This window comes from Phyllobates terribilis, unplaced genomic scaffold, assembly GCF_046119375.1.
Source record: "Phyllobates terribilis strain yellow unplaced genomic scaffold, ASM4611937v1 Scaffold_12__6_contigs__length_324123572, whole genome shotgun sequence".
NCBI classification, from domain to species: domain Eukaryota; kingdom Metazoa; phylum Chordata; class Amphibia; order Anura; family Dendrobatidae; genus Phyllobates; species Phyllobates terribilis.
The window spans coordinates 308,318,271-308,342,077 of NW_027362772.1; the positions used below are offsets into that span (position 1 = coordinate 308,318,271).

The window sequence follows — 23,807 nt, forward strand, 5'->3', positions numbered from 1 at the left end:
TCCACAGCAGTAACATGCAGAAAGCAGCCATGTCTGAAGCATAGGACGACAATGACCGCCTGTGTCCGCTCATCGCTGCACTCACCCGATAGTCCTGGATAATGCCGTTCTGATGCTCCACGGGGGGAGGCTCCCATGTTATACTGATATTTGTGCTGTTACTGGTGCCGACGGTCACAACAGCAACAGATTGTGGCGGAGCGCTGGGGACTGTGAATTACAGAAGACATGGAGAGATGAGAAGAACACTGCAGAAAATAAAGATGGCGGCCAAAATACCGATCACCCACTGTGCCCACCGCCCCGCCACCCCTAGATACCATCTGAAAACCCACATATAAGGAGCAGTGCGGCATAAAGCTGTCAGGCACGGAGGTAAATTAGTATATTACAGAATATCAGCAGCTATAATTTATTATATACGGTAATAACACCGTAATATATGGCGGTGATAACGTGTAGCCAGTAATAGGATCACAAAGATGTCAGTGTATTGAAGAATTACAGAGCGAGCACAGCATCTTATTATACAACGTGTATTACATCGTAGAGTTGTATTCTATTATAGATCAACTGTGCTGTTATACCGATATATGACATTAATACTATGATAGCGAATGATCGCACTATCCCAGTATAGTGCACAATATATGCCATAATACTATATTAGTGTGATACGTAGTGTATATTACCGTATGTATTAGTGCGATACGTAGTGTATATTATATATACAGTGCCTACAAGTAGTATTTAACCCCCTGCAGATTTAGCTGGTTGACACATGCGGAATTAACTTGGCATTGTGACATTTGTACTGTAGATCAGCCTGGAAGTGGGAAATGCACTGCAGCAAATATTGTTTTTGTTTTTTTTTTGTTGTTTTTTTAAAACGTTAAAAGTTAATTCAGAGTGTCATTTATTATTCAACCCCTCAAACCACAAGAATTCTGTTTGGTCCCCCTAAAGTATTAAGAAGTAGTTCAGGCACCAAGAATAATGAGCTTCACATGTGTGGATTAAAGATCTCTTTTGCCAGCCTTTTCTGACTATTGAAGACCCTCCCCAAACTTGTGAGCAGCACTCAGACATGGTCAACATGGGAAAGACAAAGGAGCATTCCAAGGCCATCAGAGACAAGATCGTGAAGGGTCACAAGGCTGGCAAGGGGTACAAAACCCTTTCCAAGGAGTTGGGCCTACCTGTCTCCACTGTTGGGAGCATCATCCGTAAGTGGAAGGCTTATGGAACTACTGTTAGCCTTCCACGGCCTGGACAGCCTTTGAAAGTGTCCTCCCGTGCCGAGGCCAGGCTTGTCCGAAGAGTCAAGGCTAACCCAAGGACAACAAGGAAGGAGCTCCGGGAAGATCTCATGGCAGTGGGGACATTGGTTTCAGTCAATACCATAAGTAACGTACTCCACCGCAATGGTCTCCGTTCCAGACGAGCCCGTAAGGTACCTTTACTTTCAAAGCGTCATGTCAAGGCTCGTCTACAGTTTGCTCATGATCACTTGGAGGACTCTGAGACAGACTGGTTCAAGGTTCTATGGTCTGATGAGACCAAGATCGAGATCTTTGGTGCCAACCACACACGTGACGTTTGGAGACTGAATGGCACTGCATACGACCCCAAGAATACCATCCCTACAGTCAAGCATGGTGGTGGCAGCATCATGCTGTGGGGCTGTTTCTCTGCCAAGGGGCCTGGCCATCTGGTCCGCATCCATGGGAAGATGGATAGCACGGCCTACCTGGAGATTTTGGCCAAGAACCTCCGCTCCTCCATCAAGGATCTTAAGATGGGTCGTAATTTCATCTTCCAACAAGACAACGACCCAAAGCACACAGCCAAGAAAACCAAGGCCTGGTTCAAGAGGGAAAAAGTCAAGGTGTTGGAGTGGCCTAGTCAGTCTCCTGACCTTAACCCAATTGAAAACTTGTGGAAGGAGCTCAAGAATAAAGTCCACATGAGACACCCAAAGAACCTAGATAACTTGGAGAAGATCTGCATGGAGGAGTGGGCCAAGATAACTCCACAGACCTGTGCCGGCCTGATCAGGTCTTATAAAAGACGATTATTAGCTGTAATTGCAAACAAGGGTTATTCCACAAAATATTAAACATAGGGGTTGTATAATAATTGACCAACACTTTTATGTTTAAAATTTAATAAAATTCAACTGAGCAACATAACTTTTTGGTTTGTAAGATTTATGCTTCTGTTCATAAATCCTACTCTCGTTTGCAGTTTGAAGGCTCGAACTTATTTGCATCTTATCAAACCAGCTAAATCTGCAGGGGGTTGAATACTACTTGTAGGCACTGTATATTCGTGTGCTACGTAGTGTATATTCCTGTATATGAGTGTAATACATAGCGTATATTATCGTATACATTAGTGTGATGCATAAGGTTTATTACTGTATATTAGTGTAATACGTTGTGTATATTACTGTATATATTAGTACAATGTTAGTGTGTGATTACCGTATATTACGGTATATATTAGTGCACTATTGCAGCACAGCACATTATACTGCTACATTATAATCCTGTACAATTTTGCATGTGAACTGATCCCCCATCATCCTGTTTTCTGACACTTTGATCTCCGTCTCCCACCCACGTTCTCCCGGCTGGTTCTCTCGCCGTCTCGTGCTGCGACCGCTCGTCTGACGTTATTATTTAGGTTACGGTTTGTGCTTGAGATACTTTGCTTCCCCGGAGTGTGAGGTAAGGGCACCGTCACTTTCTACGCCCCCCGGTCGTTACATACCTACGCTGTTAGGTCGGCACATTCCTGAGGATGAAGCTCACAGTCTAATGCGGATATGACTGACGATGTGACGGGATCTCGGGTGGTCACACGCGTGGGCGCCGGGCCCATATTATACCTGCGCACACGTTATAGTAACCCTGTGTGCACAGTAATGGCTTCACCGCCTCCCGATACTAAGTCCAGGCTCCCCAAGTCTCCGGACACGGTGTGCGACAGCAGCATGTCCTGCTCTTACCTTCCTCGGGGGTGCGCACCAGCAAGATGTCGCTGTCCATGCCCTGGAACTCGTCGAAATAGGGGCGGATTTTTATTTCGTACTCTGTGCCTCTCTTCAGGTCCACCAGGATGGCGGTGCGCTCGGTCGGAGACTTCACATCTTGCACCACCCAAATGCTGGACTTGGGCCTGTACATGACTCTGTAGCCCTGGACGAACTGAGCTTGGCGGTCAACCTGCGAGCGGTGAGAAGGTTACGGTAAACACGTGATATATATACCATACATCTATATATAAGTCCGTATATACACGTTACACGCATATACTCATGTGCACGTGACGTGCTACAGCCTTCAGCCTCTGTGCTGACGGCAGCCGGGCAGTCACTGTGCTCCAGGGGGATTATCGCCCTCCGGGACCCCCTGATATATGCCGCTTTGTGCATTTTGCGCAATCTCTCAATACACAAGAAATGGCGGCTTTAATTCCCCTCCCGCCATCATGGGTGGCAGGACGCGGCCACTGTGATGACCGGCAATCAGATCTGGAGATATTTTATCACAGCGGATTTCTTTGCGCCTGTAATTAATGGCCGCAGTAATGAATCCCATCAATAGACGAGGCGGTCGTTGGCGGAGGTGCGCCGGGAGGTTTTTGGCGCCGCTTGCCAGGCGCGACGAGTAGTAATGGCGGCCTCCAAGCATCTTACTACAATGCCATAATACAACATAGAAACAGACGGAGAAATATCGGAGCACAGAACGGAGGCGTCCGTCTACCCAAGTGATCTGCAACCGGCGGCTGTCTAGATGCTACAGAACTACTACTCCCAGCAAGCGCATGGAGTTCTAGCTTTACATTTACACAAAGTGACACAAGTATAGCACAAGCAGCAAAAAAAGTGTGGACGGCAGCGGGGCACCAGGGCCACCTGTCATACAGGGGGTCGTTCATGTGACTGTCGCCCCAAACATACCAGATACATCGCCCGCGTCACCCTACATGTGAGAAAAGTGACGACCATTAAATGAATGTGCGGGTGACTGACCGTCCATGTGACCTGCACCGTGGAGGAGGTGAGGATGATCGGCTTCTGGAGCTGAACCACGACCTCCCCGAGCTCCCGCTGTACCTGCCGATGGTCGACGCCTTGACGCGTGGGACTGATGTCTGCAAAATACAGGAACATAGTGAAAGTCCGTATAGGAGAAAGAAATGGTGGAATAAAAATAATACCGTCAACCCGACTCACCCTGCGTGCGCACAGGCTCCGATATTGGACTGGGATCGCTGAGGCCATAAGAATTCATCGCTCGAATGATGAAGAGATAAATGGTGTTTGGGTTCAGACCGATGACCGTGTGTTTCTCCATCCTGACATTGTCCGCTACCGTCTGCCAGGTACTGCCCGCTGACTGGCTGCAGCGGGGAAAACGAGAAATCATTAATGTAGGAACAGACAGAAATCATTGTGTTATGACTGTCATATACCAGAAAAGGAGCAGTATTATAGTAGTTATATTCTTGTACATAGGTGCAGTATTATAGTAGTTATATTCTTGTACATAGGAGCAGTATTATAGTAGTTATATCCTAGTACATAGGGGGCAGTATTATAGTAGCTATATTCTTGCACATAGGGGCAGTATTATAGTAATTATATTCTTGTACATAGTAGTTATATTCTTGTACATAGAGGCAGTATTATAGTAGTTATATCCTAGTACATAGGGGGCAGTATTATAGTAGCTATATTCTTGCACATAGGGGCAGTATTATAGTAATTATATTCTTGTACATAGGGGGCAGTATTATAGTAGTTATATTCTTGTACATAGGGGGCAGTATTATAGTAGTTATATTCTTGTACATAGGGGGCAGTATTATAGTAGTTATATTCTTGTACATAGGGGCAGTATTATAGTAGTTATATTCTTGTACATAGGAGCAGTATTATAGTAGTTATATTCTTGTACATAGGGGGCAGTATTATCGTAGTTATATTCTTGTACATAGGGGCAGTATTATAGTAGTTATATTCTTGTACATAGGAGCAGTATTATAGTAGTTATATTCTTGTACATAGAGGGAGTATTATAGTAGTTATATCCTAGTACATAGGGGGCAGTATTATAGTAGCTATATTCTTGCACATAGGGGCAGTATTATAGTAATTATATTCTTGTACATAGGGGGCAGTATTATAGTAGTTATATTCTTGTACATAGGGGGCAGTATTATAGTAGCTATATTCTTGCACATAGGGGCAGTATTATAGTAATTATATTCTTGTACATAGGGGGCAGTATTATAGTAGTTATATTCTTGTACATAGGGAGCAGTATTATAGTAGTTATATTCTTGTACATAGAGGGCAGTGTTATAGTAGTTATATTCTTGTACATAGGAGCAGTATTATAGTAATTATATTCTTGTACATAGGAGCAGTATTATAGTAGTTATATTCTTGTACATAGGGGGCAGTATTATAGTAGTTATATTCTTGTACATAGGGGGCAGTATTATAGTAGTTATATTCTTGTACATAGAGGGCAGTGTTATAGTAGTTATATTCTTGTACATAGGAGCAGTATTATAGTAATTATATTCTTGTACATAGGAGCAGTATTATAGTAGTTATATTCTTGTACATAGGGGGCAGTATTATAGTAGTTATATTCTTGTACATAGAGGGCAGTGTTATAGTAGTTATATTCTTGTACATAGGGAGCAGTATTATAGCAGTTATATTCTTGTACATAGGGGGCAGTATTATAGTAGTTATATTCTTGTACATAGGAGCAGTATTATAGTAGTTATATTCTTGTACATAGGGAGCAGTATTATAGTAGTTCTATTTTTATACATACAGGGCAGTGTTATAGTAGTTATATTCTTGTACATAGGAGCAGTATTATAGTAGTTATATTCTTATACATAGGGGCAGTATTATAGTAGTTATATTCTTGCACATAGGAGCAGTATTATAATAGTTATATTCTTGTACATAGGTGCAGTATTATAGTAGTTATATTCTTGCACATAGGAGCAGTATTATAATAGTTATATTCTTGCACATAGGTGCAGTATTATAGTAGTTATATTCTTGCACATAGGAGCAGTATTATAATAGTTATATTCTTGTACATAGGTGCAGTATTATAGTAGTTATATTCTTGCACATAGGAGCAGTATTATAATAGTTATATTCTTGTACATAGGGGCAGTATTATAGTAGTTATATTCTTGTACATAGGAGCAGTATTATAGTAGTTATATTCTTGTACATAGGAGCAGTATTATAGTAGTTATATTCTTGTACATAGGAGCAGTATTATAGTAGTTATATTCTTGCACATAGGAGCAGTATTATAATAGTTATATTCTTGTACATAGGTGCAGTATTATAGTAGATATATTCTTGTACATAGGAGCAGTATTATAGTAGTTATATTCTTGCACATAGGAGCAGTATTATAATAGTTATATTCTTGTACATAGGGGCAGTATTATAGTAGATATATTCTTGTACATAGGAGCAGTATTATAGTAGTTATATTCTTGTACATAGGGAGCAGTATTATAGTAGTTATATTCTTGTACATAGGAGCAGTATTATAGTAGTTATATTCTTGTACATAGGGAGCAGTATTATAGTAGTTATATTCTTGTACATAGGAGCAGTATTATAGTAGTTATATTCTTGTACATAGGGAGCAGTATTATAGTAGTTATATTCTTGTACATAGGGGGCAGTATTATAGTAGTTATATTCTTATACATAGGGGCAGTATTATAGTAGTTATATTCTTATACCTAGGGGCAGTATTATAGTAGTTATATTCTTGCACATAGGAGCAGTATTATAATAGTTATATTCTTGCACATAGGTGCAGTATTATAGTAGTTATATTCTTGCACATAGGAGCAGTATTATAATAGTTATATTCTTGTACATAGGTGCAGTATTATAGTAGTTATATTCTTGCACATAGGAGCAGTATTATAATAGTTATATTCTTGTACATAGGGGCAGTATTATAGTAGTTATATTCTTGTACATAGGGAGCAGTATTATAGTAGTTATATTCTTGTACATAGGAGCAGTATTATAGTAGTTATATTCTTGTACATAGGGGGCAGTATTATAGTAGTTATATTCTTGTACATAGGGGGCAGTATTATAGTAGTTATATTCTTATACATAGGGGCAGTATTATAGTAGTTATATTCTTATACATAGGGGCAGTATTATAGTAGTTATATTCTTGCACATAGGAGCAGTATTATAATAGTTATATTCTTGCACATAGGTGCAGTATTATAGTAGTTATATTCTTGCACATAGGGAGCAGTATTATAGTAGTTATATTCTTGTACATAGGGGCAGTATTATAATAGTTATATTCTTGTACATAGGGGGCAGTATTATAGCAGTTATGTTCTTGTACATAGGAGCAGTATTATAGTAGTTATATTCTTGTACATAGGGGCAGTATTATAGTAGTTATATTCTTATATATAGGGGGCAGTATTATAGTAGTTATATTCTTGTATATAGGGGCAGTATTATTGTAGTTATATTCTTGTACATAGGGGGCAGTATTAAAGTAGTCATATTCTTGTACATAGGGGGCAGTATTATAGTAGTTATATTCTTGTATATAGGGGGCAGTATTATAGTAGTTATATTCTTGTACATAGGAGCAGTATTATAGTAGTTATATTCTTATACATAGGGGCAGTATTATAGTAGTTATATTCTTGCACATAGGAGCAGTATTATAATAGTTATATTCTTGTACATAGGTGCAGTATTATAGTAGTTATATTCTTGCACATAGGAGCAGTATTATAATAGTTATATTCTTGTACATAGGTGCAGTATTATAGTAGTTATATTCTTGCACATAGGAGCAGTATTATAATAGTTATATTCTTGCACATAGGTGCAGTATTATAATAGTTATATTCTTGTACATAGGGGCAGTATTATAGTAGTTATATTCTTGTACATAGGAGCAGTATTATAGTAGTTATATTCTTGTACATAGGAGCAGTATTAATAGTAGTTATATTCTTGTACATAGGAGCAGTATTATAGTAGTTATATTCTTGCACATAGGAGCAGTATTATAATAGTTATATTCTTGCACATAGGTGCAGTATTATAGTAGTTATATTCTTGCACATAGGAGCAGTATTATAATAGTTATATTCTTGTACATAGGTGCAGTATTATAGTAGTTATATTCTTGCACATAGGAGCAGTATTATAATAGTTATATTCTTGTACATAGGGGCAGTATTATAGTAGATATATTCTTGTACATAGGAGCAGTATTATAGTAGTTATATTCTTGTACATAGGGAGCAGTATTATAGTAGTTATATTCTTGTACATAGGAGCAGTATTATAGTAGTTATATTCTTGTACATAGGGAGCAGTATTATAGTAGTTATATTCTTGTACATAGGAGCAGTATTATAGTAGTTATATTCTTGTACATAGGGAGCAGTATTATAGTAGTTATATTCTTGTACATAGGGGGCAGTATTATAGTAGTTATATTCTTATACATAGGGGCAGTATTATAGTAGTTATATTCTTATATATAGGGAGCAGTATTATAGTAGTTATATTCTTGTACATAGGGGGCAGTATTATAGTAGTTATATTCTTGTACATAGGAGCAGTATTATAGTAGTTATATTCTTGTACATAGGGAGCAGTATTATAGTAGTTATATTCTTGTACATAGGGAGCAGTATTATAGTAGTTATATTCTTGTACATAGGAGCAGTATTATAGTAGTTATATTCTTGTACATAGGGAGCAGTATTATAGTAGTTATATTCTTGTACATAGGGGGCAGTATTATAGTAGTTATATTCTTATACATAGGGGCAGTATTATAGTAGTTATATTCTTATATATAGGGGCAGTATTATAGTAGTTATATTCTTGCACATAGGAGCAGTATTATAATAGTTATATTCTTGCACATAGGTGCAGTATTATAGTAGTTATATTCTTGCACATAGGAGCAGTATTATAGTAGTTATATTCTTGTACATAGGGAGCAGTATTATAGTAGTTATATTCTTGTACATAGGAGCAGTATTATAGTAGTTATATTCTTGTACATAGGGAGCAGTATTATAGTAGTTATATTCTTGTACATAGGAGCAGTATTATAGTAGTTATATTCTTGTACATAGGAGCAGTATTATAGTAGTTATATTCTTGTACATAGGGAGCAGTATTATAGTAGTTATATTCTTGTACATAGGAGCAGTATTATAGTAGTTATATTCTTGTACATAGGGAGCAGTATTATAGTAGTTATATTCTTGTACATAGGGGCAGTATTATAGTAGTTATATTCTTGTACACAGGGGCAGTATTATAGTAGTTATATCCGTGTACAATAGGAGCAGTATTATAGTAGCTATATTCTTGTACATAGGGGGCAGTATTATAGTAGTTATATTCTTTTACATAGGGGCAGTATTATAGTAGTTCTATTCTTATACATAGAGGGCACTGTTATAGTAGTTATATTCTTGTACATAGGAGCAGTATTATAGTAGTTATATTCTTGTACATAGGGAGCAGTATTATAGTAGTTATATTCTTGTACATAGGAGCAGTATTATAGTAGTTATATTCTTGTACATAGGGGGCAGTATTATAGTAATTATATTCTTGTACATAGGAGCAGTATTATAGTAGTTATATTCTTGTACATAGGGGGCAGTATTATAGTAGTTATATTCTTGTACATAGGGAGCAGTATTATAGTAGTTATGTTCTTGTACATAGGGGCAGTATTATAATAGTTATATTCTTGTACATAGGGGGCAGTATTATAGCAGTTATGTTCTTGTACATAGGAGCAGTATTATAGTAGTTATATTCTTGTACATAGGGGCAGTATTATAGTAGTTATATTATTGTACATAGGAGCAGTATTATAGTAGTTATATTCTTGTACATAGGGGGCAGTATTATAGTAGTTATATTCTTGTACATAGGGGGCAGTATTATAGTAATTATATTCTTGTACATAGGAGCAGTATTATAGTAGTTATATTCTTGTACATAGGGGGCAGTATTATAGTAGTTATATTCTTGTACATAGGGAGCAGTATTATAGTAGTTATATTCTTGTACATAGGGGCAGTATTATAATAGTTATATTCTTGTACATAGGGGGCAGTATTATAGCAGTTATGTTCTTGTACATAGGAGCAGTATTATAGTAGTTATATTCTTGTACATAGGGGCAGTATTATAGTAGTTATATTCTTATATATAGGGGGCAGTATTATAGTAGTTATATTCTTGTACATAGGGGCAGTATTATAGTAGTTATATTCATGTACATAGGAGCAGTATTATAGTAGTTATATTCTTGTACATAGGAGCAGTATTATAGTAGTTATATTCTTGTACATAGGAGCAGTATTATAGTAGTTATATTCTTGTATATAGGGGCAGTATTATTGTAGTTATATTCTTGTACATAGGGGGCAGTATTATAGTAGTCATATTCTTGTACATAGGGGGCAGTATTATAGTAGTTATATTCTTGTATATAGGGGGCAGTATTATAGTAGTTATATTCTTGTATATAGGGGGCAGTATTATAGTAGTTATATTCTTGTACATAGGGGGCAGTATTATAGTAGTTATATTCTTGTACATAGGGGGCAGTATTATAGTAGTTATATTCTTGTACATAGGGGGCAGTATTATAGTAGTTATATTCTTGTACATAGGGGGCAGTATTATAGTAGTTATATTCTTGTACATAGGAGCAGTATTATAGTAGTTATATTCTTGTACATAGGAGCAGTATTATAGTAGTTATATTCTTGTACATAGGAGCAGTATTATAGTAGTTATATTCTTGTACATAGGTGCAGTATTATAGTAGTTATATTCTTGTACATAGGAGCAGTATTATAGTAGATATATTCTTGTACATAGGGGGCAGTATTATAGTAGTTATATTCTTGTACATAGGGGCAGTATTATAGTAGTTATATTCTTGTACATAGGAGCAGTATTATAGTAGTTATATTCTTGTACATAGGAGCAGTATTATAGTAGTTATATTCTTGTACATAGGAGCAGTATTATAGTAGTTATATTCTTGTACATAGGGAGCAGTATTATAGTAGTTATATTCTTGTATATAGGGGGCAGTATTATAGTAGTTATACTCTTGTTCATAGGGGCAGTATTATAGTAGTTATATTCTTGTACATAGGAGCAGTATTATAGTAGTTATACTATACATTTCAGAGGAAGCTATTCAGTACCATGGTGGTGATTAGATATAGCCACCTGCTCATTATTACAATGTACATTTGCGGTCTTGTTTAATTGGTGTAAGACAGTAATATAATTTATGTGACAGACCACCCCGCGTACAGTACACAGCAGCACATGAGAAGACCCTGGATTGTAAATGTGTTGTGGGGCATGGGATGTTGTGCAGCAGAGTGTGATTTATGACCAGACATTAGTGAACATTACTACTTTCTTCATAGTAGGTTTTGGGGTGGGGGGGTGGACATTGTTACGTTCTCACAATCGCCCCCAATCCTTCCGCGCTGCGGACCACCCTCCTGATTTATGGCAGAATTTTTCATTGCTGACTAAACAGTTCACAACCTGTATTCTCCATAAATCTCTGGACAGAACAAAGTGGATGTGTCAGACGCCCCGGAGTGTGGACGCGGCACCCACTTATTGCTTCCTAAGAAAATGTTTGCAGAACCGGTGACCCAAAACTCGGGTAGAACGGCCGCAGATCCTGCAATCGCCTCCTATTTTACTGAGCTAATATTACAACCATAAAATAGTGAAGACTCCCAATGTGGAAATGAAAGGAAAACAGAGAGGTTTAGAGATAAATGTCTGATGGCTTCCATACAATGTGCTGACCGCAGACAGGCCGTGCGCTCCTGGACATGGGGGCTGAGGCCATGACCGAGTGTAACCATCATTTTGTAAGCGTTTTTTATATATTATAGATGGCGGATAGTGTTACTGATCGGTGTGAGTCCGGGGTCCTGAGACCCCCCACTGATCTGTCGAATCACTGCTCTGAAGTCCACAGCTGTCACATGAGCTGAGCGCAGCGCAGCGCGGTGCAGGGGTCTCGTCATTCACTGAGCGAGAGGTCCTAGCACAACCATACAAATGATACCCGTCTGGTGGAAATCCAAAGTCCCGAGCAAAGAGAAATCAAGCATTGACAACCCTCCGAGTACTTTCACACGCCCCAGGATCATTTGCATGTGGCTTGGAAGCTTGATTTCTCAGAGCTCGCAGATGGGGATCACTACAAGACAGGTATCTTTTGTCGTCTAGTGCTATGACTATCCCATCAGTTTCAGTAGTAAAGTTATTCTTTAGCCGGCGCTTTACATGTTGCACGAATCAGAACAATGCAGCGATTCGAGTGATACTGGGAATAGTCGTCGGGTTCCTTTTACCTGAAGGCCTCGATGATGTAGGAGGACACCTGCATGCTCCCGGACTGAGGATGCGGCTGCCATGTTAGAGTCACGCTGTTTTTACTGACGTCAGTGACCAGAGGTTTGGACGGGGACCCGGGCACCAAGCTCGGCTCCGCTAGCTTCACGTGTACCGGGGAACCTTTTTCTTCAAAGACATAATATAATAGGATAATGATTAAAATACCAGGTAGCAGCTGGTGATCTTATTCCTGAGGCCGCTGCCTGAACCCCAGAGATCCCGGTGCAGGGCTGGGGGGCTTCATGCAGGATTGTGCCTCTGGGTTAGTTGATTTCAGACTGGGTCGTGTATGTTTTGGACCACCCTCATTACCTTGCACCTCCAGGTATCCGCTCCAGGTGGTTTCTCCAGTGGAACTTGTGGCGACACAGACATAAGCACCGGAATCCATCACCTGAAATGTAACAAAGGATGAATAAGTCCGAGAGCGCAATGTGAATCTCATCGCACGATCATAAACGCAGGTTATAGGAACTTTACGTGTTGCTTCCCCTGTGCTTTACTACAGGTTTATTTCACTCCCCACCTGCCCCTTGTGACTTTTCCTTAGTAACCTGGAAAATGACTGAAGGGAAATATAAAACCGGAGATCAGAAAAAGCAAACAGAAGTGACCTGACATGCCCGGCCCTCCGATGCAAAGCAGCGGGCGCAGGCTTCTGCTACAGCAAGCAGCCCCCCGCCACTGTCGGAGCCCACGCTCCCTGCTTTCAGGGACTTGAAGTATAATCCACGGAAGCCGCCTGTGCTTCTTCCACACCGCCTGGTAAAGTTCTGCTCTGGACGCTGCCGTCTCCTCTTCCATGAGTCATTGCAGGCTGATGAACCCGTCCTCCTGCGGGACCAATAACTCATAGCAGTCCTCCAATCCACCTGACAAGCCTCATTTTTTTTTTTCCCGGGCGCAGAGCTGCAGTCGCGCCGATGTGATGCTATTAGCTGCACAGGGGACACGGGAGTTGCATTAACCTTCTGACTCCAACACAACGAAGGAACAAAAATAAGCTGAGGATTTCACTCCCTGCTGAATCCGCACATCAATTTTTAAGCAAATATTTAGCGTGCACGCCATGTTTTCTAAGTTATTCATGAGTAACCTCCATTTTACCCTGCAGCACGAATCCGGGGAGCTGCAGCCTGATCTAAAGCTCGTGCATCGCGCCTTCCTTTGGACCAGACTTTAAGACATGCCAAGGCCTTTTCTTGCTTTTAATGGCACGTGCTTTTTTTTTTTGCTGCTCTTTTACTATTTACTTTTTCCTTGCGCATAAAAAAAATAAATAAAAAAATTAGCATCCATTTGTGTAATGTGCGATTCGGGGGATCAGCAGGCGATGATCACGTCTCCTCCGGGAGGTTGCAGGTCCGGCTTATCCCTGTTTGACGCTCCGTCCCCGGAGGCCGCCGTCTCCGCTCAGCGGCAGGAGCTTTCTATTTTTACAAGACCCGAGCGATGATTTCTGACCTGTTCGCTGTCGGAGCGCGAGGGACTCGCAGCAGCTCCGTCCTGTCAAACAGCGCGGGGTGTAATGAAACGCCCCCCCGACTAAGCCGGAGAGGCTCTCATTGGGATAGGTAGTGAGTGGTCTTGTACTTTGATCACCTGACCGCTAAGGCTTGTGATTGGCTGCAGCGGTCAGGAAACTGGAAAGGGTTGTGATCAGATGTGATGACGCCATTGCGTCCTGTTCAGGAAACGACCACCCGAGCAGCTGGCCCTGCAGCGATGGATTCGGTGGCATATATTCTTCTATAATGTTCTCTGCGTATTGATAAATGCCGCTATAAAGTCACATAGTGGCACCGACTCCTCTGCCCCTGACGGCGGCCACGTCTCGTCCCTTTAACATTTCAGCCGTAGTTGTGTTAGAACCCGTGGCCGTCCCCTCCCATCATGGAGTCACTGGTGCGGGGTGAGGCCTGGGATTAGTACGGACGGCTGCACCTGTGTGCCGGCAGGACGGGGGGCCGATCAGGTGCACATACCTGTCCCAGACACAAGAAGGAAAACAAACATTCCCCGCCCCCCGCTGCCCCACATAAAAGGGTCGGCTGCCGCCGCGCGCCGTCAGCACTAAAGCGTCGTCCATATTTGAACAAGCATCAAACGTCTCAGATGTGACAGGAGCTTTGTCACTCCGGGGCCACGAGGTCGGGGGAAAATGTGCAGGATCTGAAGATGATGAAGATTGTAGGAAGTTCACACGAGAAAAGGGCAAAATTACCATGAAATGTCTCCGAAACACACACGGAAGGAACAAAGAAGAGATGGAAGAGCGAAGGATGGACAGAGGTGAAAGATCCGGAAGAAGAAGAATGGAGAGAAATGGAGACAGCAGAGGATAATCAGGAATCCTGATAATCGTGTAGTGTGAAAAGGCTGACGATCGCCGGCGAGCAAACCACACGCTCATTCATAGGGTGCGATGATGATTGTGCAGGCTGAAAATAATTGTTCTCAGCAGCACATCGCTGAGTGTAACCAGTATGTGCTGCCGAGAACATCATGTTCTATGCACACAGTATGATCGCACAGAGATCTGCGGCGGGCAGGGCTATTAAATGACTGCAGATCCGCTCGTCTACATATTATCGGCGGTCGTTTAACGGTAATAGATCGGCAGGTGAAAGTGCAGCAAAAGGAAGAGCGAGAAAGAGAGAAAAGAGGGAGGGATGGAGAGACCGATACGAGAGGGATAGATAGATAGTCTCCCTCTTCTATCTGTCCGTCCGTCTCCTGTCGACCTACATATCAGACAGACAGGCGGCTATTAATGACGGCAACTCTATCTCCCTGTAACAATATTTCCCGTTCTATGACATTACTGGATTTGCACTCTGTGTTTTTCTTCAGCCGCCATCGTCTTCGCTGCTTGTAAAATATTAAACGCTTTCTCATCAGATCAGGAACAGCTACAGTAAAATCATTTGCGAGCTCAGTATTAAAAATGTATGTCCCGTGTCTGCCGCCGCAGCAGCAGCGTGCCGGGGCAATCAGAGTTCAGAGACTGACAGCCGGCAGCGGCCCCCGCAGACACGGCCCCCCCAGTATATAAATAACAAGCCATCATTACAATATCAGGAGCCACATTCCTCGGCCCCACGGTCAGCGCTGCTCCGCCACCGCGATCCCCCCCGCATGCAGGAACGAGCCTCGAATACACAGAAGCGGCTGCGATACCGGTCACACAATTACACCAGACCACAATTACACCAGCACATGGGACGCCTGCGCCGTCAGCACATGGGACGCCTGCGCCGTCAGCACATGGAACGCCTGCGCCGTCAGCACATGGGACGCCTGCTCCGTCAGCACATGGGACGCCTGCTCCGTCAGCACATGGGACGCCTGCTCCGTCAGCACATGGGACGCCTGCGCCGTCAGCACATGGGACGCCTGCTCCGTCAGCACATGGGACGCCTGCTCCGTCAGCACATGGGACGCCTGCGCCGTCAGCACATGGGACGCCTGCGCCGTCAGCACATGGGACGCCTGCGCCGTCAGCACATGGGACGTCTGCGCCGTCAGCACATGGGACGCCTGCTCCGTCAGCACATGGGACGCCTGCTCCGTCAGCACATGGGACGCCTGCGCCGTCAGCACATGGGGCGCCTGCGCCGTCAGCACATGGGACGCCTGCTCCGTCAGCACATGGGACGCCTGCTCCGTCAGCACATGGGACGCCTGCGCCGTCAGCACATGGGACGCCTGCTCCGTCAGCACATGGGACGCCTGCGCCGTCAGCACATGGGACGCCTGCTCCGTCAGCACATGGGACGCCTGCTCCGTCAGCACATGGGACGCCTGCTCCGTCAGCACATGGGACGCCTGCTCCGTCAGCACATGGGACGCCTGCGCCGTCAGCACATGGGACGCCTGCTCCGTCAGCACATGGGACGCCTGCGCCGTCAGCACATGGGACGCCTGCTCCGTCAGCACATGGGACGCCTGCTCCGTCAGCACATGGGACGCCTGCTCCGTCAGCACATGGGACGCCTGCGCCGTCAGCACATGGGACGCCTGCGCCGTCAGCACATGGGACGCCTGCTCCGTCAGCACATGGGACGCCTGCGCCGTCAGCACATGGGACGCCTGCTCCGTCAGCACATGGGACGCCTGCTCCGTCAGCACATGGGACGCCTGCGCCGTCAGCACATGGGACGCCTGCTCCGTCAGCACATGGGACGCCTGCTCCGTCAGCACATGGGACGCCTGCTCCGTCAGCACATGGGACGCCTGCGCCGTCAGCACATGGGACGCCTGCGTCTATTTATTAGCAGCGTTTGACAACTATTACAAGCACAAAATCCTGTGCAGAAAAAAGAAAAGGATGAGATGCCGGATTATCAGGTTGTGGATGAGAGGAGATGTCAGACTGACCTGTAGATGGGAGATCTGTAATGTGCCGTTATCCAGCACGCTGATCCGGGGGTCACTGCCCCCAAGTCTCTGTCCGTCTTTCAGCCAATGAGTGCTGGGCAGGGGGTTCCCGGTCACATGACACTGCATCTGAACAGCCGAGTCCGCAGCCAAGGTTTGGTTGGAGGGTCCGCGGCGGATTATTGGCGGAACTCGATCCGACGTGGCTGAAAACATAGAAAATAAAGTCACCCAGCTTTTCCCAGACCCTGCATACCCCACTAATACAGTTATATCCCCAGTTACTATACTGCAGGGAGTCAGGCCCTGAATGAGCTGCAATGGTATAATGTACACCGTCACTCAGCTTTCCCTATGTATATGTGGCTGCACCCCCATCTCCATAAGGGGTGATGAACCGTGTAAAATTTGTATGGGGGACAAGTAGCCGTCACCCAGATTTCCCAAATAACACCGTCTGCAGAAAAGCTTTGTACAGGGTGAGATATCAATTCCTGGTTCTCACTGATTAATATCTGCTCACTCAGCGAAATAAACACCGAGGAGACGTCGCGATCAATGATTAATCAACGATCTGTTATACGACAAGCGACGGCCCCAGGAATCTCCGTTAATGGTGTTGGTTTAACAAACTGTCCGTGAAGCCGCCCTGATCTACAGCCGGGGAGGAGGACTCATCCATCAGCGCTTTCTCTGCCACCTAATGAAATCGTCTTCCGTGGGCAATAATTAATTAATTACTTTCTGAGACTTATCGGCAATTGTGGGAAACAAGAAGAAACATTCTCATTTTATCGTATGCTCTACTTTGTAGAAACTTGAATAGTGATCGGGGTGCAGCGACAAAGTGAAGAGTGATCGGGGTGCGGCGGCAAAGTGAAGAGTGATCGGGGTACGGCGGCAAAGTGAAGAGTGATCGGGGTGCGGCGGCAAAGTGAAGAGTGATCGGGGTGCGGCGGCAAAGTGAAGAGTGATCGGGGTACGGCGGCAAAGTGAAGAGTGATCGGGGTACGGCGGCAAAGTGAAGAGTGATCGGGGTACGGCAATGAAGTGAAGAGTGATCGGGGTGCGGCGGCAAAGTGAAGAGTGATCGGGGTGCGGCGGCAAAGTGAAGAGTGATCGGGGTGTGGCGGCAAAGTGAAGAGTGATCGGGGTGCGGCGGCAAAGTGAATAGTGATCGGGGTGCGGCGACAAAGTGAATAGTGATCAGGGTGCGGCGGCAAAGTGAAGAGTGATCGGGGTACGGCAATGAAGTGAAGAGTGATCGGGGTGCGGCGGCAAAGTGAAGAGTGATCGGGGTGTGGCGGCAAAGTGAAGAGTGATCGGGGTGCGGCGGCAAAGTGAATAGTGATCGGGGTGCGGCGACAAAGTGAATAGTGATCAGGGTGCGGCGGCAAAGTGAAGAGTGATCGGGGTACGGCAGCAAAGTGAAGAGTGATCGAGGTGCAGCAATGAAGTGAAGAGTGATCGGGGTGCGGCGGCAAGGTGAAGAGTGATCGGGGTGCAGCGACAAAGTGAATAGTGATCTGGGTGCGGCGGCAAAGTGAAGAGTGATCGGGGTGCGGCGGCAAAGTGAAGAGTGATCGGGGTGCGGCGACAAAGTGAATAGTGATCAGGGTGCGGCGGCAAAGTGAAGAGTGATCGGGGTACGGCAGCAAAGTGAAGAGTGATCGAGGTGCAGCAATGAAGTGAAGAGTGATCGGGGTGCGGCGGCAAAGTGAAGAGTGATCGGGGTGCGGCGACAAAGTGAATAGTGATCAGGGTGCGGCGGCAAAGTGAAGAGTGATCGGGGTACGGCAGCAAAGTGAAGAGTGATCGAGGTGCAGCAATGAAGTGAAGAGTGATCGGGGTGCGGCGGCAAGGTGAAGAGTGATCGGGGTGCGGCGGCAAAGTGAAGAGTGATCGGGGTGTGGCGGCAAAGTGAAGAGTGATCGGGGTGCGGCGGCAAAGTGAATAGTGATCAGGGTGCGGCGGCAAAGTGAAGAGTGATCGGGGTACGGCAGCAAAGTGAAGAGTGATCGAGGTGCAGCAATGAAGTGAAGAGTGATCGGGGTGCGGCGGCAAGGTGAAGAGTGATCGGGGTGCAGCGACAAAGTGAATAGTGATCTGGGTGCGGCGGCAAAGTGAAGAGTGATCGGGGTGCGGCGGCAAAGTGAAGAGTGATCGGGGTGCGGCGGCAAAGTGAAGAGTGATCGGGGTGCGGCGGCAAAGTGAAGAGTGATCGGGGTGCGGCGGCAAATGGAAGAGTGATCGGGGTGCGGCGGCAAAGTGAAGAGTGATCGGGGTGCGGCGGCAAAGTGAAGAGTGATCGGGGTGCGGCAGCAAAGTGAAGAGTGATCGGGGTGCGGCGGCAAAGTGAAGAGTGATCGGGGTGCGGCGGCAAAGTGAATAGTGATCAGGGTGCGGCGGCAAAGTGAAGAGTGATCGGGGTGCGGCGGCAAAGTGAAGAGTGATCGAGGTGCAGCAATGAAGTGAAGAGTGATCGGGTGCACAATAGGGTTACGTACACCTGGATCTTTCATCAGTATACTGCCTGTGTATGATGCGTATTGTGGATCTTATGGGGACTGTTCACATTGATATATAAAATATCCATTTATTTAATTGGATGTGGATAGAAAGCGAAAGAGCCTGGGTCACAGGACCCTTCTCTGGGTGCTCCCGCCGTAGCCCGTCCGGCGCCGGTACAGTCTGAGAAGCCAAAACAATGACCTGTAAATATCCTGTCCGGCTGGTAAATGACACCACATACGAGGCCGCCCATCGCCGATTCTGCCTTCGGGCTGCAATTGTTTTGTGCTCATTATCCACCATCCAGTAATCCATCCCGCCCTGGCGCCAGCGCCACTCCAGATCCGTATATCTGAGCGCCTGTCCCCCGGAGCGCTATACTGATAGCGAATAGCGGAATAGTCTTATTGAGCGGACATGAAGCGAGGAGGACACAAATTGCTGCGCTGACACAAAACACCGACATCCTGAGCTTTGTTACACCGGACGCACATTATAGATGAGGGTTACACCGCCGTGTAGACAGGGTAAATGTCCCGCGGCTCCTGCTGACAGCCGGCACCTTTCATGCACAGCGACAACCTCCAGCGCAGGGGAATACAATATCCCCCAGCCAGCGACTATAAGAAGCAAGGCTACGACTCGTGTGGAAATGGCTTTGGGGTCATTGCCCTGACTTATAGGACTTGGGGACCCTCGCAACCACTTCAGGAGAAGGGGGCACCATAAAATGTAACACTACTGATGAACGTCCGTCCTCGTTACTATCACCCCCTAGAGACGTCCTCTCCCATCTTACCATCCTCCACCTCCAGGAGAGCCTTGGCCAGGATGCTTCCGGCCACACTGATGGCCTGGCACATGTAGTAGCCGGAGTCTCCCGTCTGGACGTCTATTATGGTCAGTTCTCCACTGGGGGAGACAGAGAAGCGTCCTACGGTCTGAGGGGGCTGGCTGGGGAAGAGCAGGATCTGGAAGAGAAGAGGAGACATTTATGTGCAATGTAGAAGAAGCTGGATGAGCATGAAGCCGGCAGACGTGTGGGGGCCGCACAGCCGGACCCCACGACCTCAGCCGTGACTTATGTATCTGGAGCAGCTTTATCTAATGACCCATCCATTATTTATAGCAACTTAATCTGCAGTTTGTGCTTCTTCCCCCCTCCTGGGTCTTGTAAAAGCCGCTGCCGGGGAAGAGACATTTTACTTTATATTTCCTACAGTCCGTATTGTGGAACGAGGCGTAAATTCTGGGAGCCATTAATAAGGGGGACAGACGTTTCCCTCCACCTAGACAGACAGCATCGGTTTTCTAAATCACTAATATAGGTTAAAAAAAAAAGACTCCGGTCCATTAAGGCCAAACTTCCTCTACCTGCTATACATTGTCTGTCGCTGGATTATTTATTACCCACAATGCCATTTGTTGTGAGAAGCCTCGGAGCCGTCTATAGGTCATAGTGTCGGCCATTACTGCCTCTTGTGGTCAGCATTCCACAGTCCCCCTGCTCTGACTGTAAAGAACCCTTTCCTGTTTAGGTGCCGGAATCGCCTTTCTTCCATCCGTAATGAGTCCCCCTGGTCCTTAGTATGGTCTGTGGAAGGAATAAGGCCCCCTGGTCCTCAGTATGGTCTGCGGAAGGAATAAGTCCCTCTGGTCCTTAGTATGGTCTGCGGAAGGAATAAGTCCCTCTGGTCCTTAGTATGGTCTGTGGAAGGAATAAGTCCCTCTGGTCCTTAGTATGGTCTGTGGAAGGAATAAGTCCCCCTGGTCCTTAGTATGGTCTGTGGAAGGAATAAGTCCCCCTGGTCCATAGTATGGTCTGTGGAAGGAATAAGTCCCTCTGGTCCTTAGTATTGTCTGTGGAAGGAATAAGTTCCCCTGGTCCTTAGTATGGTCTATGGAAGGAAGAAGTCCCTCTGGTCCTTAGTATGGTCTGTGCAAGGAATAAGTCCCTCTCGTCCTTAGTATGGTCTGTGGAAGGAATAAGTCCCCCTGGTCCTTAGTATGGTCTGTGGAAGGAATAAGTCCCCCTGGTCCTTAGTATGGTCTGTGGAAGGAATAAGTCCCCCTGGTCCTTAGTATGGTCTGTGGAAGGAATAAGTCCCCCTGGTCCTTAGTATGGTCTGTGGAAGGAATAAGTCCCCCTGGTCCTTAGTATGGTCTGTGGAAGGAATAAGTCCCTCTGGCCCTTAGTATGGTCTGTGGAAGGAATAAGTCCCCCTGGTCCTTAGTATGGTCTGTGGAAGGAATAAGTCCCCCTGGTCCTTAGTATGGTCTGTGGAAGGAATAAGTCCCCCTGGTCCTTAGTATGGTCTGTGGAAGGAATAAGTCCCCCTGGTCCTTAGTATGGTCTGTGGAAGGAATAAGTCCCTCTGGTCCTTAGTATGGTCTGTGGAAGGAATAAGTCCCCCTGGTCCTTAGTATGGTCTGTGGAAGGAATAAGTCCCCCTGGTCCTTAGTATGGTATGTGGAAGGAATAAGTCCCCCTGGTCCTTAGTATGGTCTGTGGAAGGAATAAGTCCCCCTGGTCCTTAGTATGGTCTGTGGAAGGAATAAGTCCCCCTGGTCCTTAGTATGGTCTGTGGCAGGAATAAGTTCCCCTGGTCCTTAGTATGGTCTGTGGAAGGAATAAGTCCCTCTGGTCCTTAGTATGGTCTGTGGAAGGAATAAGTCCCCCTGGTCCTTAGTATGGTCTGTGGAAGGAATAAGTCCCCCTGGTCCTTAGTATGGTCTGTGGAAGGAATAAGTCCCCCTGGTCGTTAGTATGGTCTGTGGAAGGAATAAGTCCCCCTGGTCCTTAGTATGGTCTGTGGAAGGAATAAGTCCCCCTGATCCTTAGTATGGTCTGTGGAAGGAATAAGTCCCTCTGGTCCTTAGTATGGTCTGTGGAAGGAATAAGTCCCCCTGGTCCTTAGTATGGTCTGTGGAAGGAATAAGTCCCCCTGGTCCTTAGTATGGTCTGTGGAAGGAATAAGCCCCCCTGGTCCTTAGTATGGTCTGTGGAAGGAATAAGTCCCTCTGGTCCTTAGTATGGTCTGTGGAAGGAATAAGTCCCTCTGGTCCTTAGTATGGTCTGTGGAAAGAATAAGTCCCCCTGGTCCTTAGTATGGTCTGTGGAAGGAATAAGTCCCCCTGGTCCTTAGTATGGTCTGTGGAAGGAATAAGTCCCCCTGGTCCTTAGTATGGTCTGTGGAAGGAATAAGTCCCCCTGGTCCTTAGTATGGTCTGTGGAAGGAATAAGTCCCCCTGGTCCTTAGTATGGTCTGTGGAAGGAATAAGTCCCCCTGGTCCTTAGTATGGTCTGTGGAAGGAATAAGTCCCTCTGGTCCTTAGTATGGTCTGTGGAAGGAATAAGTCCCCCTGGTCCTTAGTATGGTCTGTGGAAGGAATAAGTCCCCCTGGTCCTTAGTATGGTCTGTGGAAGGAATAAGTCCCCCTGGTCCTTAGTATGGTCTGTGGAAGGAATAAGTCCCTCTGGTCCTTAGTATGGTCTGTGGAAGGAATAAGTCCCCCTGGTCCTTAGTATGGTCTGTGGAAGGAATAAGTCCCCCTGGTCCTTAGTATGGTCTGTGGAAGGAATAAGTCCCCCTGGTCCTTAGTATGGTCTGTGGAAGGAATAAGTCCCCCTGGTCCTTAGTATGGTCTGTGGAAGGAATAAGTCCCCCTGGTCCTTAGTATGGTCTGTGGCAGGAATAAGTTCCCCTGGTCCTTAGTATGGTCTGTGGAAGGAATAAGTCCCTCTGGTCCTTAGTATGGTCTGTGGAAGGAATAAGTCCCCCTGGTCCTTAGTATGGTCTGTGGAAGGAATAAGTCCCCCTGGTCCTTAGTATGGTCTGTGGAAGGAATAAGTCCCCCTGGTCGTTAGTATGGTCTGTGGAAGGAATAAGTCCCCCTGGTCCTTAGTATGGTCTGTGGAAGGAATAAGTCCCTCTGGTCCTTAGTATGGTCTGTGGAAGGAATAAGTCCCCCTGGTCCTTAGTATGGTCTGTGGAAGGAATAAGTCCCCCTGGTCCTTAGTATGGTCTGTGGAAGGAATAAGTCCCCCTGGTCCTTAGTATGGTCTGTGGAAGGAATAAGTCCCCCTGGTCCTTAGTATGGTCTGTGGAAGGAATAAGTCCCTCTGGTCCTTAGTATGGTCTGTGGAAGGAATAAGTCCCCCTGGTCCTTAGTATGGTCTGTGGAAGGAATAAGTCCCCCTGGTCCTTAGTATGGTCTGTGGAAGGAATAAGTCCCCCTGGTCCTTAGTATGGTCTGTGGAAGGAATAAGTCCCCCTGGTCCTTAGTATGGTCTGTGGAAGGAATAAGTCCCCCTGGTCCTTAGTATGGTCTGTGGAAGGAATAAGTCCCCCTGGTCCTTAGTATG

General features: G+C 45.3%; 1 protein-coding gene across 3 annotated transcripts in view; it reads right to left on the bottom strand.

Annotated features, from left to right (window-relative positions):
• The window catches only part of ROBO3 (roundabout guidance receptor 3), a 403,271-nt gene that overhangs the window by 14,303 nt on the left and 365,161 nt on the right, over positions 1–23,807 (bottom strand). For all 3 annotated transcript variants that reach the window (XM_073657372.1, XM_073657370.1, XM_073657373.1), the window contains exons 8-15: positions 20,241–20,412; positions 16,931–17,136; positions 12,863–12,944; positions 12,508–12,676; positions 4,247–4,413; positions 4,043–4,164; positions 3,014–3,230; positions 86–210 (exon numbers count right to left, since the gene is read on the bottom strand). In XM_073657372.1, the coding sequence (XP_073513473.1) occupies positions 86–210; positions 3,014–3,230; positions 4,043–4,164; positions 4,247–4,413; positions 12,508–12,676; positions 12,863–12,944; positions 16,931–17,136; positions 20,241–20,412 (1,260 nt within the window). The remainder of the gene's footprint in view (positions 1–85; positions 211–3,013; positions 3,231–4,042; positions 4,165–4,246; positions 4,414–12,507; positions 12,677–12,862; positions 12,945–16,930; positions 17,137–20,240; positions 20,413–23,807) is intronic.